The 18,168-nt window shown below is 36.1% G+C and overlaps 1 protein-coding gene across 1 annotated transcript in view; it reads right to left on the bottom strand.

Moving 5' to 3' along the window:
- The window catches only part of poe (E3 ubiquitin-protein ligase-like protein poe), a 60,368-nt gene that overhangs the window by 26,392 nt on the left and 15,808 nt on the right, over window positions 1-18,168 (bottom strand). The window contains 27 exon segments of the mRNA XM_067090613.1: window positions 875-1,009; window positions 1,211-1,456; window positions 1,781-2,149; window positions 2,332-2,507; window positions 2,636-2,690; window positions 2,898-3,035; window positions 3,268-3,486; window positions 4,259-4,399; window positions 4,900-4,993; window positions 7,011-7,192; window positions 7,366-7,574; window positions 7,728-7,933; window positions 8,778-9,014; window positions 9,194-9,354; window positions 9,524-9,752; window positions 10,490-10,737; window positions 11,677-11,808; window positions 11,931-12,251; window positions 12,453-12,674; window positions 12,966-13,192; window positions 13,894-14,035; window positions 15,068-15,282; window positions 15,486-15,654; window positions 16,530-16,726; window positions 17,421-17,535; window positions 17,637-17,868; window positions 17,987-18,153. Coding sequence (XP_066946714.1) covers window positions 875-1,009; window positions 1,211-1,456; window positions 1,781-2,149; window positions 2,332-2,507; window positions 2,636-2,690; window positions 2,898-3,035; window positions 3,268-3,486; window positions 4,259-4,399; window positions 4,900-4,993; window positions 7,011-7,192; window positions 7,366-7,574; window positions 7,728-7,933; window positions 8,778-9,014; window positions 9,194-9,354; window positions 9,524-9,752; window positions 10,490-10,737; window positions 11,677-11,808; window positions 11,931-12,251; window positions 12,453-12,674; window positions 12,966-13,192; window positions 13,894-14,035; window positions 15,068-15,282; window positions 15,486-15,654; window positions 16,530-16,726; window positions 17,421-17,535; window positions 17,637-17,868; window positions 17,987-18,153 — 5,184 coding nt within the window.

Below are 18,168 nucleotides of genomic sequence, written 5' to 3' on the forward strand. Positions count from 1 at the left end.
CTGACTGGGTGAGGATGAAACTTGCACCATGATTGGCTGATGTCCTTGTAAACCAAAAACTTATGACCAATGGTCTCGATACCGCAGCCTTGCTGAGCAGCTCACAGAATCTCAGGCAATATTTTGTGATTCAGAAAAGCCATTTCCCACACTGTCTGGTGCATGTCTACTTATTTCATAAATAATAGCCTGCTGATTGTTGGTAGGCAGGAGGAATATTTCTTAAGTGGTATTTAAGGAGGGCTTCTCCTGTTGTACTAAAAGTGCCTCTAGCAACTGTAGGAGCCTTGGGTCAGGGGCATTTCCAATTACTTCAGTGTTCCCCATTAATATATTTCTTGTGATGTTAGTATGTTGTGCCTCTCTCATGTGGTTTGTCTATGGCAACTTCTTGAGCATGACAAGAGATCCTCTTTGCCAGTTTCATGGTGGTCATACCAACATAGGAGCTGAGACATCCATGGATTCGGCATTTGAATCAGTATACCATATGTTTAAGAGGATCTCTCAGTGGTGGGGCTGGGTTGTTTTTAATAATTTTTTTTTTTTTGGTAGCTGTTTTGATGATAAATGATATAGTCCAGCCAAATGTTAATGTTGATGGTAAAGATGTTATCTGTCAATTTTCTTAAAGGCATGTTTGTTCTTCAGGTATTTATAATGCAACCTTGCCTTATAATAGAGTTTAACACTGCTGTGCAAACTGAGATGTGGCTGTTCATGGGCAGCATAGCAAAGGCTAAGCACAAACATTACCCTAAGCTGCATTTTAACCCTTTCTATTATCCTGTTGTTAGTTCCTCATGAATACCCACGGTCCTTTCTATGAAACCTGGTTGACAATATAACAAAAGATAAAGTTGTATAATCTTACCTTAAGATCAGGATGCTGGACTTGTAGCACATTAGTTACATAAAAAGGTCCATGCTGGGCAGAACTTTCATCACTCAGTACCTGGTAATAGATGTAGCCTGAAGATGCCATAGCTACAAGATAACATCCATCATCCTGCAAAATAGATATAAATTGATATAATTCATAAAATAATAATTATCAATAACTGAAAACCCAATATTAGACAAAGAAAAACAAATCCATATATCTTGAAAAAATAACACTTTCCCTTTTCTTCTTAAGCTGCCACACATTACATCAAAGCTAAGTTACATTCATGTAAGTTATACAACTTGGGCTATTTATTATACTTACACGAGTGCTGATGAAGCAAGCATCCTTAATTTTCCCAGATGGTAAGGGGAAGTAATACTGAGGTGAAAGGGAATCTATACTGAGGTCATAGATTTTAACAAACTCTGCTGTAACTAGGGCAAGTTGTGTCTGTTGCCCTGGTAACCACACAGCACGTATTATGTAATTTCCTGACTCCAGCTGAGGATGTAGAACAAGGTGATCTGATACGCTTCCTGCACTTGCGAAGGTTAATACATGGCAATCCTGCAAAACAAATATCACTGTATACCATCTTCATTAAAGCATATATTTTTAAATGTCTTACTTGGGCCACCTTTAAGAAAGACAAAGTATATAAATACCTTTATGTGCACAAGTAAGATACCTAATTTACTAAATGGCATATTTCAACATCTAATCTTATCAATGACCAAATACGTAAAGATGATCTAGCCAAAGCAACTGATCTAGTGACACCATGTTGGTCATTCAACTTTCTAAATGATTCTCCAAAAGTGAAGAAAAGATCGCAATTTGGTGTAGCCAGCTAAGGCTGCTTTACAAAAGCCCCAAGAATATCAGACTTACTTTGAGTCCACAAACAGCCAAGAAATCATCATTTGCAGGGTTGGCTGTGATGGACAGCACAGTGAAGGGCACAGGAGCTGAGGAGAGTCTTGTCAGTGTTAGCTTTTTCTTGGCAGAATCATGCTGCTTCAAAAGGGAAGAAAGCTGAAGAACTGTTATTTTCCCCTTTTCATGTGAGACAGCCAAATGCTGCCTTTTACCTCCTGGCGATGCTAAACAACACATTGCCACACGGCGAATCATGTGAGCAGACACTAGCTGGCGTATTGTCTGCCCTTGTTCACCTGAATAGTTGAGTCGCACATTTTCAAAAGCCCCTTCTTGAGAACCAAGTGTAGCAACCATTAACTGTTCTGATGACTCAATAGTCTAAAATGTGAAGAAAAACCATAATTAAAAATAGGTATACAATTTATAATAAAACAACAATATGCACTGCATCTTTAAGAGCAAGAAAAAGACAAAAATTATATTGTCTTGCTCATCACGTTTAACTCTTTCATATTACTGTACACTTAATTGCCACCAAAGAAATCTCTCATAAGACTCACCTTTGTATTTGTGTGAACCTGATTCAGGGCTGCCAGTGCACGCTGGTAAGATCCAACAGAGCACGACTCTGCAGCACTTTCCTGAACAGTTGGAAGTAACTCAGACAGGAGATCAAGAACAGTTGCTGCCAGTTCACTGCCGCTCACCTCTCCCACCAGTAAATCTCGAACATTTTCTGAAACAGATTTGCTTTTCAAACTCCACTGCAAAATAAGTGTTTAATATAGAGTTATGAGGACATTAATATCAAAAGAGACTGGTCACAATTTTCACAACAATGTAAAATAAACTGATTATCCTTACCAAGCTTCTTTGCCAGAGCTTGCCTTTGCTTGTGTGTATCATCTCGGTGCTTATCCTGCACAAGAATATAAAAGATGAAATTAACAATACAGCACACTAATGGCCTTCAATTGCCTCAAACCATTCATTCAAAGTATAATGTGGCGATAATGTTGGATATTTATCATGAATAACTCTATTACTCAACCAGCAAAACTTTGAATATAGGAAAAAATTCTACGGGGTTGTATGAGTGGTGGGGAAATTTCAGAACAATAATTACCACCTGAATGCCTTGAGAAGGAGATGAAGGGCGCCTTCGAAGAGATGATGGGAGGAGGGGCTCAACTCCAAAGGCTGCTGGGCCACTGGAGGAGCCAACACCATCCTCATATGATGCAGGGCTGCGTTTGACTAAAGCCTTGGGTAAAGAAAAACAATATATTAAAAATCAAGCCTTCTCTCCATATGCTATTAAATCTACTTATACTGATGATCAAATCACCTTGTTACATGTTAAGTTTTGTAAGAAAATTACTCATAATTTCTTTGATACCAGATTCATAATCCCAGTTCTCATAATTGCACTCAAACCAAAAGTTGAGCAATAAGCCAAATAATAAGCAATCCAATATTGGCAAAGAGTTTCTTACCTGACAAGACCCATCTTCCTTAGCACCACAGTCACAGAAAAAGGCTCCATACTTAGCATAAGTCACATCATGACCGCGATGACACACTCTGGCGCACACGGTACATACCCCAACACCATCAACCATGCGACAGGTGTGACAGTGGTACCAATGCTGGTGCATGAATTCCTTTTGGGTGACTGTAAAGGTGCATAACTTGTTGCACATACTATCTTCATCCTAGAACAAGAACAAAACTATTTGTGAAAAAACCTTTAGCATCATTTCATGTAAAAGCTCAATACTGCTAATGGAAAATATGGAAAATATATAGTACATCTGAAAAGCACCTATTAAAAAGAGAACCAATCAAAATCATTGTATTTAAAATTAGTAAAATAATAATCAGGCTATAACACTAAAATACTGTGAATGCAATCTAAATGGGAAAGAAACCTTATTTTTAAATAGGTTAGCAAGCCCACCAAGTTAAAAATCAAAACTCCCAAGAAGCTGACCTAAAGGTTTTGGTGTTCAGACATAAGTAGCAATGAAACCTAAACTAATAAATTTAAAATAAATAAATAGAACAATTTTATAGATATAAAATGAGCCAGTTTTATTACAAAAGGGAATGGATGAGAGCGAGAACACAAAGCAATGTGCAAAAAGGTTAAGTACTATTTCAGGCTAATACTATGCATAAAGTCTGTGCTAAACAGGATATAATATAATGTAATCATACAGTTTAATATCAGACATTAGTGTTCACTTCCATCCCTAGAAGAAACTGAATCATATGCAATCAGGAATTCCAGGCAAACTGAGCTCATAGATATACCATGAAATTGTAAAACCTGAAAACTGAGTTAAAGAATTAACTCAGCCTTACTTCTGGTAGCAAAAGATGTCTTAATTAGATCTTAAAATTTAAATTAATGCATAAAAATTCCCTACTCTAATAACTTCCAAAATCTAACTTGGGTTCCTACTGAAGCAAGGAAGAACTTACAGAATCTTCACCAGCACTATCTTCATCTTCTTGAGTAAGATCATCAACCCAGTCTGAATCTGTATCGGCTGTGAGGTCAAGTTCATATGGTGGGGAGGTCATGCCACTACGGTATGCAACAGCCCAGCGTTCACTGCTGACCTGAAAGTAAATTGCATATCATTTAGCTCATTACCATTAACTGCTAATACTGAAGTAGCCCCTCAACTTATAAGATGTTTTACAAACCTGGCCTTCTGATAAACAGGGAATTCAAATATATGCAACAAAGAATACTTTATTATATAGCCTACGTTAAAAACAACCTTAATTATATCCTACAACTGAAACATTTAAGACTCCATAGTCAGCATCAATTCCATAAAATTTCAGATATACACAGCCTGTACTTTACACATTTATCATCCAATTCAAGAGCCTCACATAATGGAAGGCTTACAAAAATATCTTACTAAGACAGCTAATTAGGTTGATAAGGTATGTTTTTTCGTATATTTTATATGACCTATTAAATCAACAAGAATCTTCAACAAACACAAAAAATCCAAATTTGTACTTCAAAAAGGTTTTATAACCATTGGAACCTGAGTTTAAAATGAAATTTTTTGTACTGGACATTTTTTTAATCTATATCTACATACCTTCAGTGCAGCAACAACATCACTAACGTAAGACAGCAGGTGACACATGGCTTCCAAAAGTCCTTTATCCTTTTCTCCAACTAAGTGTTGCTTACTGTTAAAATACATACAATCATTTAGTAGCAATTCACACAAGTGTTCATTCAATATATATTCTCTTGCTTACTGTTAAAACATATTTCTTGCTTGTCAATTTTTGTCAACTTTACCAAAAAAAAAAAAAAAAACTACCTTTTGTCATTACTATTTTACTAATCTCACTTCATAGGCTCTAAATAAACAAAAATCTCAGAGTTCATCCTAATTTTCCATGAACCTGTACAAATACCCTTTTCTTCAATGAACTTTGATATTTCTCCTTGAAATCTGTTAATCAGTTTCACATTCCAGTTTTCTCTTATTACAGCAACACAAGACCACATTTCCTACCATCAACACAAAACCACATCATATTGAAAGAACTATAATCTAAGCCAAACCCCAATGAAATGTTTTAATGTAAACTGTTCCACATCAAACTCTATTTGAAACAGCCCACATTTACAGTCTTCACAAACCTCCGATAAACATCACCTAGGTGCTGGCCAAGCAAACTTCCTACGTTATGTGCACAACAAAGGAAGCCGGCAGAGTATGTGGACACAGCCTCAGTCTCATGCAAGAAAGAGAGACCTGCTTCCTCCCTCAGTCCACATACATATGACAAAGTTTTACTACTACCAGAAAGTAATGACAGTAGAAGGGAACACAGCCCAGGCCTTTGGCTGATACACAACCATACTCACCTGCCTGATGGTAACCACCAGCAGACATGGTGCACACAGCAGCAGTGGCTGCTAACAGAAATGATCAATGGAATTTGAATAGCTGAGCTTTCAATAGCAAATGAAATAGCTGACAGTGTGGAAAAGGCATGGACCTGTGCCTGGAAATGACTGACATGGGATATACGGAAGCAGAGTTCCTGCAAAGCTGTGTTTACCTGCAAGGGGATTTTTTTTCAGCTTACGTCAGCTGCTATCCTTAGCGACAGAAACCTACTCTGTTGAAAGCCAAATTTTGTGAATTTCTACTCCAAAGATTAAACCTAGTCAAAATGGTGCTACCAGAAGAATCCAGGTTAGCAAACCATGAACAAGCATGGAAACCTTGATTGCTACCTTCATGCTACCACACAAACCAATCAACTGAACTCTGGGAAAGTTCTGCTGCGACAATCTGGTTCAAACAAGTATGTCCTACTGTCAACAACTGTGATAACTACTGAATTCAACTTTCAACCTCAAGAAGTGTTGCTCAAGAAAGCTAGCCTCAAGAGTTGCCCAAGAAAGACACTGTGCTACCAGCAAGACCCGAACTCAAGGTTTGCCTGTAGCTAAAGAAAAGGCCATATATTCTTGCGCTACGCAGGTTTGGCCATGGCCAGCCCAGAAGTCTGCCAATGCTAGCACGCTGACAGTGGCAGCATATTAGAATGGAGGCAGCAATGGCAACTGGGAGCAACAACAGGCAGACAAACTGAAAACCACATACTGCTCCTGAGACCGTAGCACCAGGTGGATACTTCTCATACTCTGAGTCTCCCCTGGGAATAAAGCCAGGCTGCTCAACCAGTATCTTTTGAAAAATCAAGTTTTTGGTCAAAGCCAGATGTTATATGGGGGCAAGTACAGGGGCAGGATGGCTGCCTCTGGGCATGGATTCAGGAATGCCTAAGATTTGTGAAGAACACAAACGTGGTTTATAGTAAATTATGGGTTCGTATTGGACAAAAAAGTGCTTTTAAAAAACCATATATTCAACAGGAAGAACAAGTTGACAATGCACACCCAGAAATAAAATTATTCAAAAAATAAATGAACTAGTGACATGGACACCAATAAAAACATAATATAGACCAGCGATACCAACACAAATATTGAAAACTACACAAACATGAACGAAAGTTGACATGACACAAAGAGTATTTTTCCACACAAATTCTCATATTCTACACTTCATGAGATGCTATTAACTACTCCTCCAAGTACACAGGATCTTACAACATTCTTAAAAGTTAATCTTCACTTAAACATGAAAATTCAAGACTTCATGGGAAACATGAAACTTACCACTGGGTTACCCAAGAAGTTGCAGCTCTGAAAAGTGTTACATGTCCAGTGCCAGAGCCTGCACTTGCTAATGACGACATGACAGAGAGCAGATGAGTCATACTAGCCAATCCTTCAGATCCCGTTGAAACTAGAGATGAGCCAAGGGGCACGAGGGATCGCAACAGTCCATGGGCTACTTCCTGCATGATAAGAAACTACTGAAGAAGCTGCATATACTACATTTTAAAATTAAGTACATGCCAGAGAATCAAGCCAAGTCTGAAAATATTTTATTGTACACTACAGCCTAAAAAACAACCAAGAAGAGAATATTCAATTTGAAAAACCATGGAAAATTTAACTTCTGACCAACCTCGGCATACTGAGTGTCTTGGGTTATTATATAAGCTGTTAGTGTTCGAAGAAGCTGCCAGCTATTAGGAGTTCCTTCACCTTCTGTTGGAGTTGTGGTCAGAAGATTAGTAGAGAGCCAGCCTTGCAACATGCCTGACTCTAGCCATGACCCTACAGAAATACGGCTGCACACAGACGCTAAAGTGTGATCTGTTGGATTTTTCTCCGCTGAAAAATAAAAGAGTAAATCAATGAGTGATGAACTGCAGCGAAAAATTTTTAGTGACTTGCAACACTTCGAAAACTACAGCTTTATAATTTTACTGATATTTTCAACTACATACAAATCAAAAGCCAACTGTACAGTGCAATATAATTTACCTAGCTGGAAAACCCTTATGAAAAATTTGACTATATGTATTGGCAATGTTGCTGATGATGTATCTCCAGTTATAGGGGGACTCAAAAGGGCCGACACAAAATGTGACTCTGCAAGTACTCTGTCCAATGCCAGCTTCCCTGCAGGTACTTCCAGTAGTTCTTCTAGGAATGTTGTACAGCCTTCCAAAATCTGATCATCCAGTACACTGTGAATGGAAAAACAATAAAAATTAAACATCACAAATATACTTGCCACAAACCAAAAGCAACGTAGCAATTCTCAATTAATTATACAAAGACTAAGTTCTGTCAGAGATGCAAACACACACGGAGAGAGAAAAAACTCCATATATTACAATGCTTCCCTCAACTGCACTGCTGGGAGAGTACCCTATAAAACAAACCTCCCATAAGATGGTACAATTTACTCTATGCGCAGCATAGCATACATGATCACTATTGCACTACAGAATCTTTCAATACTGGACTCCTTGTTATATGTTGTTGTTAAATCACAAGCACTGCATGCTGTCCAACAAACAGGTTTAGTGCTGAGGTAATTCCCATGTTTACCCGAATGAAACACTTAGGAGTGGGTACTACTTAGTAGAGCACAAGGCAGGTAGGCTTGTAGTTAATGCTAACTAGCATGTTCAAGAGAGTCATTGCTATCTCATTACTATCTATCTTGATTATTCAACATCATCGTGCTATGATAATCAAGTCATCATAGTGTTACTTTTATATCTCTGCGCCTTTATGTATGCTACCTTGGTAACCTTTACTTTCATCCCATGGAGTATCTGTTCCAAGCTGAATGTATAAAGTACCCAAATTACACCTGTTGTAAATCATCTGGTTTTAAAACACTACCATAATTCTTACAAAGTCAACAGCTGTACACACCTACAATCTGGTCTAATATACCAAAAATTAATGTTGAAAACATTAAATACAGTGATAAAACTGTGTACTGCAGAATAGTAGTACTGAAATCTCCAAGTTACAATGAAGCATAATATCAGTGACATTAATGGGTTCCAAACTTACCCCTCACATATGGCTGTAGACTGCAACAAAGACTCTACTCTGTACAAGAGATGAGTATACAGAGTAATCTGGAAAGGGTCTGGTGAGGTAGTGGAATCACCACCCTCAGGAGTAGGCATCAATCTATCCAAAGCTGTAGAGACAGACTCCGAAACATGATCACATGTGGCATCTACAGCCAAACTGATCAATGTATTGGTCAAAACTCCTCCGTTTTTATCATCGTCACCACACCAGCTGTTAAAAAAACAAATTAAACTGTTCTATAGACAATTCAAAAAATTATCAATAAAATAATCTAATTATAATCCTAAAAAAAAAAGCAACACAAAAATCTACTTTCCTCACAATGTTAATTTTTCACACTGGCACTTGTTTACTATTTGCCAAAAACAACACAAGTAAATAGTACTAACCTTGCCAAATCTGTTACAAATGTAACTAATGTGTGCATAACATGCTTGAGAGCCAAGTTAATACTAAAAGATGGCTGAGCAGACAAGGTGGATATGTGACCCATAACAACGCCTGACACGTAAGTTTCACCAGGCAGGACATCACTACTCATACTGTTCCTCTGTAAATGAAATTTAAAGAATGCATCAGACACACATATGAATTCTGTGCTAATATAAAATGTCCCAATAACATTTAGCTTACAAACAATTATCATGTCTCAATAACATTTGGCTTACAAACAATTATCTTCCAAAAAATGAACCTTTAAAGAAATTCCCTATGCTTACCCATGCATGATTGGCTGGAAAATCTGTCATAGTGTTGGAATTCCAGTTGTCAAGAGCTGTTTTCAATGGTGCAGGCAGAGAAACCTTTGATAGACAAGGTGGGTGGGGACCAGCTCTAGTGACCTGATTACCAGATACAGATAGCACAATGCAGTAAGCTTCTAGTTCCTCGGGTGATAACCTGCTTACCTCTTCCAGGACTCCATTCATCTGCTGTAAAAGACTCCATCTGCAACAGATAAAACCTTTATTGATATACAGTACTCTATTCATTTATGCATCAAATGCTCCACTTTAAAGCTAATCATTTGAATAGTTCCTGTCATCCCTCTACTACAACATGCTAATACATTCTTCAGAAACCAACCCAAGTCCATTTCCCTCAGCACGGAATATTCTCTCTTCTAAATATCTCAGCTTCATGACTGACCCTTAGTACGTACCTAACCAAAATGCCTAAAAATTACACACATCCCAGCAAATTCACTCATTGTTGCTGATACTTTACTTAAGCACAACAAAAAATATTTTCACCTTGCTGTGCTAATTCAGCCATAATCTTAAAACATCTACCAATAATCAATGCATCCAAGTGGACCAAGTCCATATCCTTTTATCTACTTAATTTATCAACTTAAATCATAAAGGTAATTTAAAAGCTAATTTCTCTTACTCCTTTCCTGATATCCTCTCTCCTTCAAAATTTCCTATTTTAACTACAAATCAAATCTTAAAAATTTGTTTCTGTAAATTTAGTAATTAGAACATATTCAACAGTGGTAATGTTCCTACATGAAAGGTCTTCACTACATTCTTTCCTTCCAAAGCATCTTATATCAAATATCAGCCACTTAAACACAACGGCATATTTGCCACAAAACACAGCCTTCTACAAGCAGACAAGCCTCACCTAAAATCCACCAAACACTGAATTAACGCAACTACACAAGTACTTATTACCCATACCTTGTTGCATGAGCAAGTGCTTCAGTTAATGTCAGCAAGCCTGATATTGGAATTTGATCAGGAGTGATATCTAAAGCTCGCAAGAGATCTCCTCCATCAGATGAACGCAAATCAATATCTCCTTTGTGGCAGGCCTCATCCAATGTTACCTGAAGTCGAGCCAGAACTGTGTCTAGCATGTAAAGATCAGAGAATGCTGGCAGCTGTTCCCAGGTGGTCATTAAAAAGCTTGACATGTTGTTGTATCCCTGAAATGTTGAAACGTATTAAAAGAATTGACAAAATTATGATATAATTAAAAAAACTAGCATCATTCAGAATGATACCAAATTAAATCTACCTCCCCCTAACTCTTAAAAAATTAACAGCATTCAGAATGACACTAAATTAAATCATAATTTTATCAAATAAACTAAGATGAAAAGATACAATGACCAGATGCATTTGATTATATATTCAATATGGCAAAAATTTCTAGAAAGATTTATTTCAGACACTGCCATTTAATTTCTGTACAAGATTCATTTCCAAAACTTGCATTTATTGCTGGCAATATTCTTTCTGTCATCATTCATGTTCTTCTCACCTCCAAACACCAACTCTTCAGTGTCAAGTTCTGCTAAAACATTTTCAGCATTTTGAACCTATCATCAATGAATTTACATCTACTATCAATGCCCCATTTACAAGACACTATCACTCAAAATCTGTTTTTCTTTCTTTATTTCATTCAAAATTTCCCATCTTTGATTTAGATTCCCCAGTCCTTTCCTGGCTATTCTTCTTCTTTCCTTGGCACCTTTCAAGATACTTACTTCTAGTAAACAACAGTCTCAATGATCTTTTGCATGTACTGTGTTCAAATTCACTTCTAATTCACGAGTATAATTATCCAATATAAATCCACATTCTGTTACTAACACTTGAGAGGCAAAGTAATAAATATTCACAAAGAAATCAAGATATATTAATCCTGAAAATAACAGTTTGGCATATAAAATGACTTCTTTAAAGAAATTCATGTTTCTAGTGTTGCCTTACCGTACACTATTGATTGTTAGTATTATCTTATGCATGAAAGACTCGGTAATTTTAACAATAAAAATGGTTATGAACCCTTAATATGTGGAAAGCATTTCTTTCAATTTGGAATACAGTCGTCAAAAGTTTCATGGCTGTCAACTAACCTTGCTCAACAAGGAAGACAAAAGTTGATTGGCAACTTTCAAGTCATGCTTTACATTACACATTGACTTAGCCACTGACTTCAACAAAGCATCGGCTTTCTGCGTAGTTAAACTCTGTCGAACCAAGCCATCCTGAAATATGAAAATTTTGAAAAATTAAATATGATTTCCAACAACCATCACATGCACTGATAACTCAAATTCTTATGTTCATATAGCTACCATCCTTGGTAACAAAATATGGTATACTTTACCTTGATCCAACCATTGAAAATCTTGTGCGATGCTCGTGGTCCCCAGAGGAGGGCATGCAGTAAGTGGGAACCTTCTAGTTTAGTTTCACTGGTAGACATTGCTTCCAAGGCAGAAACAGAGGGTGGCATGGTCAAAAGAAGGCGATAAGCTAACGAAAAGGCATACTGCACTCCACAGAGTCCCAAATATGTTAACTGTGGATCATTTGCATGACGCAGTGATGGGTCAGTCTGGCATCCAACATTCAGAAGATTCACTAAAGTGTCATACAAAGTACTGTACTTCAATGTGTCAGGTGTAGCTAAAATGAAACTGCAGGCCTGTTAAGAAGATAAAAAAGTAATGTAGCAGCAAATTTCATTTGATTTTACAAAATGGCCTATGAATTTACAAAATTTCTAATAAACAGTTCTTTTACAAGTCAGTACATTACAATTTAAAAATGAATATTTCGAACTTTCAAGATGACATAATATTCAGCCTGAAAGAAAACAAATATTTTGTACCGTGGATAGCCTTACCAAACCATCCAACTTTGGCGTATCTTGGGTATTAGTTTCAGCTGGTGTTAAAGTATAGAATCTAGGTCGAATGGCATAATCTTCATGAGAATAATTCTTGCGATAATTTTCTTCCAAATCACGCCATACATGGTACATTTTCCCTCCTGATCCAGAGCTAGAATCTTTGCCCAAAGACTGATTTTCACACTGTAAAATTGGCTTGAAAAGGTTCCACTGCACCTGTAAAAAACATTATTCTTGTAATTGAAGTTTATATGGTACAAAAAATTTGTAATAGAAGTTTATGTGGCCCAAAAATCAATCATTACTAAAAGCATGAACACTTCTTCCTAAGAGGACTGGGCATAAGATAACCTTAGCAAAACTGAGACTCATAGATGTTGCCAGAAGGATACATTCTTAAATGAAAACTGAAAATTAGAGGCAAAAAAATTTGAAGTTGGACAGCTAAGTGAACAGAGACCAAAACCCATCAAATATGAATGACCGTATAAATTTTTGAAATGTTACCTGCTCAATCAAAACTTGAGGAGCTTCATACAAATTTTTCATTAAGTAATCAAAGATGAGCAGTAAACGTGCCAAATGTAGAACTTGAGTGTCCCTCATCGGTGTTGAAATAACAGGAGACACATTTACTACAGCTGATGCTACACTTAGTAGTACACTCTTCTTCTGCATCAGTTGCAATGAATGGAATAAGAACAGCAACAACTGAGCATGTTCAACATTCAAATCTGAAAGAATAACAAAAGAATAAAAACAAAAATTTAAAGTGGAAAAAATAAATACACTTAAGAAGAAGCCATCATCATACTAATTAGCAGGATTGCAATTGTTATTCAGGAAGTGTTTTCGGCTTGTGAACTCACAAGTTAAGCACAATATTATTTTTCTTCAGAAAAATTTTATGCTTTTATAAACAGCCTAAGTTTTTACATTTATGATTTCTAAGAACACATATCCCAGGTAATTCTGCTAAGATTTTTCTTGATAAAAAATATATTTTATAAACTAGATAATACTACAAAGAAGGTATCTTTCCATTACAAATGACTATTCAGTAATTATAAATGAGCATTACATTATTAAGAAACAAAGGAAATATAAGAAAAGGTTCATTACAATAACTAATACTGCTGGTTAACAGAATAGAAATAAGTTTGTGGTTAAAATACTTACCACTGATAACCACATCTTTGCTGCTATTTCAAGTCAGTGCTTAATCATGAAAATGTGCAATGTAGTGAGAACTGGGTAGTATTAACTACTAACAATTTAAAAGCATATAACATACCATTCACATATTTTTAAACATCCACAGAAATTGCAAAATATGGGCCTTTCACACAAAAACAGACATGAAAATTGAAGAACACAATAAACTTACAATGATGCAAAATAAAAGTATACTTTATATATCTGGGGAAATACAGACCTTCTACTTCAGCTTCTGGTGCAGGTGGATTACTAACAGATTTGGTGAGAGTAGAGATAACTCTCTGCCAGATAAGTACACAGGCAGTATCTGAATCACACTTTAACTCGTCTTTATCTCTGCGCTGGCGCAACAACAAAATCTGCAACGATGGAATAACAGCCTTCTCTAATACCATCAATAATTAAACAGCTAAAATAATCACTTGAAACCTTTACATTATCTACTGTAGATTACTGTATCATAATTTCCTCTAGTAATGGAAAACAAACAAATGGGACAAATCAACAATAAACAATTGGTGGCTGGTTAAATATTATGCATAATAGCTAATAACATATTTCAATATAAGGTCTGAGCAAGAGAGTAATCTCATTTTGATTTTCTATACTTAATCCTTACGAAGCTGCCTCCTGCTACCTGTACATATTTCCTCTATCACAAACCTTAATGAGCACAATTGGCTTACAAACTTATCTTACATTTTCTTCATCTATTTATTCTGCTGACACAGACCAAGATTTAACATTACAACCTTTCAGACAACCTAAGAGGAAACAGGTGCAGTTGACTATTATATTAAAAAATTGTCTGCCTACTATATAGATTTCAAAACAACACTTCACCTTTCACACAGCCGCTGTAAATGTATTCGTTCTTTTGTACTTTGGACTAAATGTCCACAACACACAGAAATTTAAGACAGCTGTCAACAGCATGAATATCAGGTTCACAATAATATTCAATGGTGAATTCTTGTTGATTTTATAAAAAAAATTGCAAAAGCTTTCGAACCCTGTTCTGGGTTCATCTTCAGTCAAGTCAGTTAGACTGAAGATGAACCCAGGACAGGGTTCAAAAGCTTTTGTAACTTTTTTTATAAAATCAACAAGAATTCACCATTGAATATTATTGTGAACCTGATATACAGCATATCCCATTCTCGATCTAGAGGAGAAAGTCTAACAGCAAGAATGTCTAAGGTGCAAACACAGAACAACTGTACAGGTCAGAAATAATAAGAGCAATAAGGGTCCATTTACAAAGATCATTATCTTATAAGATTACTGTTTCAAGACTGGTTTCCAATTTTCATTAAAAATATTATATAATACACAATTTTAATGGAGTCCCAAATCTTTTCAATGTCCATAATACAGTGAACTATACTGACCTGTGCTAAGACTGTCAACGTTCGGGGAAGGACTTGCAATGGCCAGTCTCCATCTGGAGTCCAAGGAGACACTCCTAGCTGCCCAAGCAAGGTGTTCTGCAGAGTCTCACTCAAAAGGCCAGAGGCGATGACATTGTGAGTGTACTGATACAATGCATATGAAAATTCATCATACAAGGATCCAAGAACTGGACCAAGATATCCAGTTAAGCTCCCTGTAAAATAAATACAATAAACTTGACAGCTAAATACAACAATTAAAAAATAACACGAAAAGACATTAAAATCACCAAAACAAGCCAAAAAAGAATAACTATGCTCATATATATTTTGAAAACCACATGATATTCATACATAGAAATGCATTTTCTTTAAGAAAAAAGTTTGGCTGAAAACCCTGTTGAACATGGTACAGTACCTGAATCAGATCTCGTTGTTTCTCTGTCAAGATCTCGAATGATAGCTGCTAGGACAACCATGTGTGTTTCAGCCAATCCTGCTCGTACATACTGCTGAACATATGCACACTCACTTTCAACAAGATAACTATTCATCAGCAAGAAAATATGTGAAGCCAGGGAGATGAACTGTAAGGAAAAAAAGGCATTCAGTAATCAATTCTACAATTCACTTAATGTTATGCTTCAAAAGCATCAAATCAAAATGGCTTTCTTTTCTGAGAATAGTTATAGAATACTAAGGTTTGTGTCTACAGTCCACATAACAAGGAGATAAAAAATAAATTGTTTTTCACAGGAACACAAAAAAATGATAGGCTCTAGCAGGATACACTGAAAAATGGAGTGATAAAGATTGGTGACACACTAAGTACTATACACCCACACTAACTAAAGAAAAGCTTATTCTTTGTTCCAAAAGTGATAAGAGAGATATATATTAATTCTAACTATCCCAAATTTTCAATGATTATAGTTCCTGTAATAAATTCCTTTCATGTTTCCTGGGCTACTTTAATTGAGAACACTTTTCTCCTGGCTTCATATTACTGTTTTGCAGTTCTTTAAATCAAAATTCAGTTTACAATATCCTTTACTTCAGCTCATGGTTTTCATAAGCTTGGATCACAGGAATTACTTGTTACAATTCAGTTTCTACAGTATTTTATGAAAGAAAACTATTCTTACTTCACAGAAAACCAGCAAACATTTCACTGAAAGGAAAAATTGTTACTTTTATGATTAACTGCTTACTCTATGGGATAAAATAAGACAATCCAGTAAATACAGCAACCAGTCTTTTAAATGACAAAATTCACATAAAATACATGTACTTTTACATAAATCCAGTTACCTTTTTCCAAAGCAGCTTCTTACAGAAAACAAGTTTGATATCATCTGCTTTGAAACAAATGACACCATGTAAACCCTATGACCCCTTCATAGTAAGATTTTTATTCAGAGCATAAAATACAAAAAGCATTAACTTGAAAGGAAATATTTACCCCATGTGGTTCTCCTTTTTCAGGGACTATAGTTGTCACTTCAGAGTTGTGTCTGTGTGGCGTCTTTGCTTGGGAATCATCTGGAGAGGAAGAAGAATCACTATTGCCCTGTGCTGCTGCCGATGTGGGATCATCACCTCCTTCGCCTGGAGTGCTGGGCTCTTCAAACCACGAACCAATAATAACAGAATCATCATCTGCAGCAATGTAAAATCTTGATTACAAGACAGCCGTATTACACCCTACCACAACACCAGCACAGTAACACAATCCACAAAAATGCTACTTATGCATCAGGTGATAATACCCAGCATGCAAATTTAACCTTTACTTTACTATTTATTACTAGAATTTAAAAGTGTACATCTCTCTCCCTAAGCTTAGCTTGATTTTCTCATCAAACAACTAAACTAAAAGTCATAATACCCATACAAACAGATCAAGGAGTTCTATAGTTTATGCTGGCTGTATACAAGTAAAGGATTGGTGGTCAAACAAACTATATATATTTAAATTATTTGCTATAAACCAGCCTCATGAAAATGTAATAAAATATTCATCTACTCCAATATGATAAAAAAAAATTATAATGAGTCAAGAAGTAACTCATCTCACACACCAAGCTCGGATTACTTAAAGATATTCCAGAATTCCATTACACCATGTGTCACCCAGAAGCATCATATAAAAAACTGATTCCATAACCAATGATATTAAATTATAAATTCTATTAACAGGGGTTTCACTGGTACAATAGAGACTTCAAATGGAATGAAGAGCTTTATAAAAAGTCATCCATCAACAACACTACCCATTACCATTCAGTTTAATATTATATAACTCGACAAAAATCACATAAAGCAACAAAATGCTCAAAATAAAGTAACTTGCCTTCTTCTCCAAGACTGCCTTCTGAAAAATCGTCTTCGTAATATGTTGTTGAGTCGGATATACTGAAGTTATCCCCCTCTCCCATTGCTCTGTGAGTTCTTTTCAAACTGCAAGCCTGTAGGAAACAAGTCATTCCTTAGTATACTCACTTGAACTAGATAATTTTTAACATGAAAATAATTCTTTTAAAGAAAAATATGCTTACAGAATCCTTACCTTTCTGTATGATATAGTAGCAAGATAAAACAGCAACTGATTGAGGGGCACAGCAGAGAACAATCGAGCCAAACGCTCAGTAGCAGTGTAAGTTTCCAGGGGATCTAAACGGGCAGGCTCTGGAGGTCGAGGTGGTGTCCAACCTTCAACTTTCACATCTTCGAGAAGTCCTGTCATTAGGGTTACGCCTTGTGATGCAAGAGCTACACATACCACACCAAAACCCTGTTGACTAAATTAAATAAAAAAATTTAAATAAAAATCTTTCCATGATCTCCAAAATAATTTTATTTTTAAACTGGTAACATCATGATAAAATACTAAGTTGTCAAATATACAATAAAACATACACTTTTGTCAGGTTTATCCTTGCTGAAGCAGAATCTTTCTTGCTAGGGCTTCTCCCCTTGTCATCTTTCTTGTCTTGAGTTGCTACAGTAGATGAAACAATAAGCATCAGCTGGTGAAGCCCTGTCATTATTAGCCACGATCCCATCAACTGAAGATTTTGGACATGCTGCAAAAGACATTA

The sequence above is a fragment of the Macrobrachium rosenbergii genome, chromosome 47 (genome assembly GCF_040412425.1).
Source record: "Macrobrachium rosenbergii isolate ZJJX-2024 chromosome 47, ASM4041242v1, whole genome shotgun sequence".
Lineage (NCBI taxonomy): Eukaryota > Metazoa > Arthropoda > Malacostraca > Decapoda > Palaemonidae > Macrobrachium > Macrobrachium rosenbergii.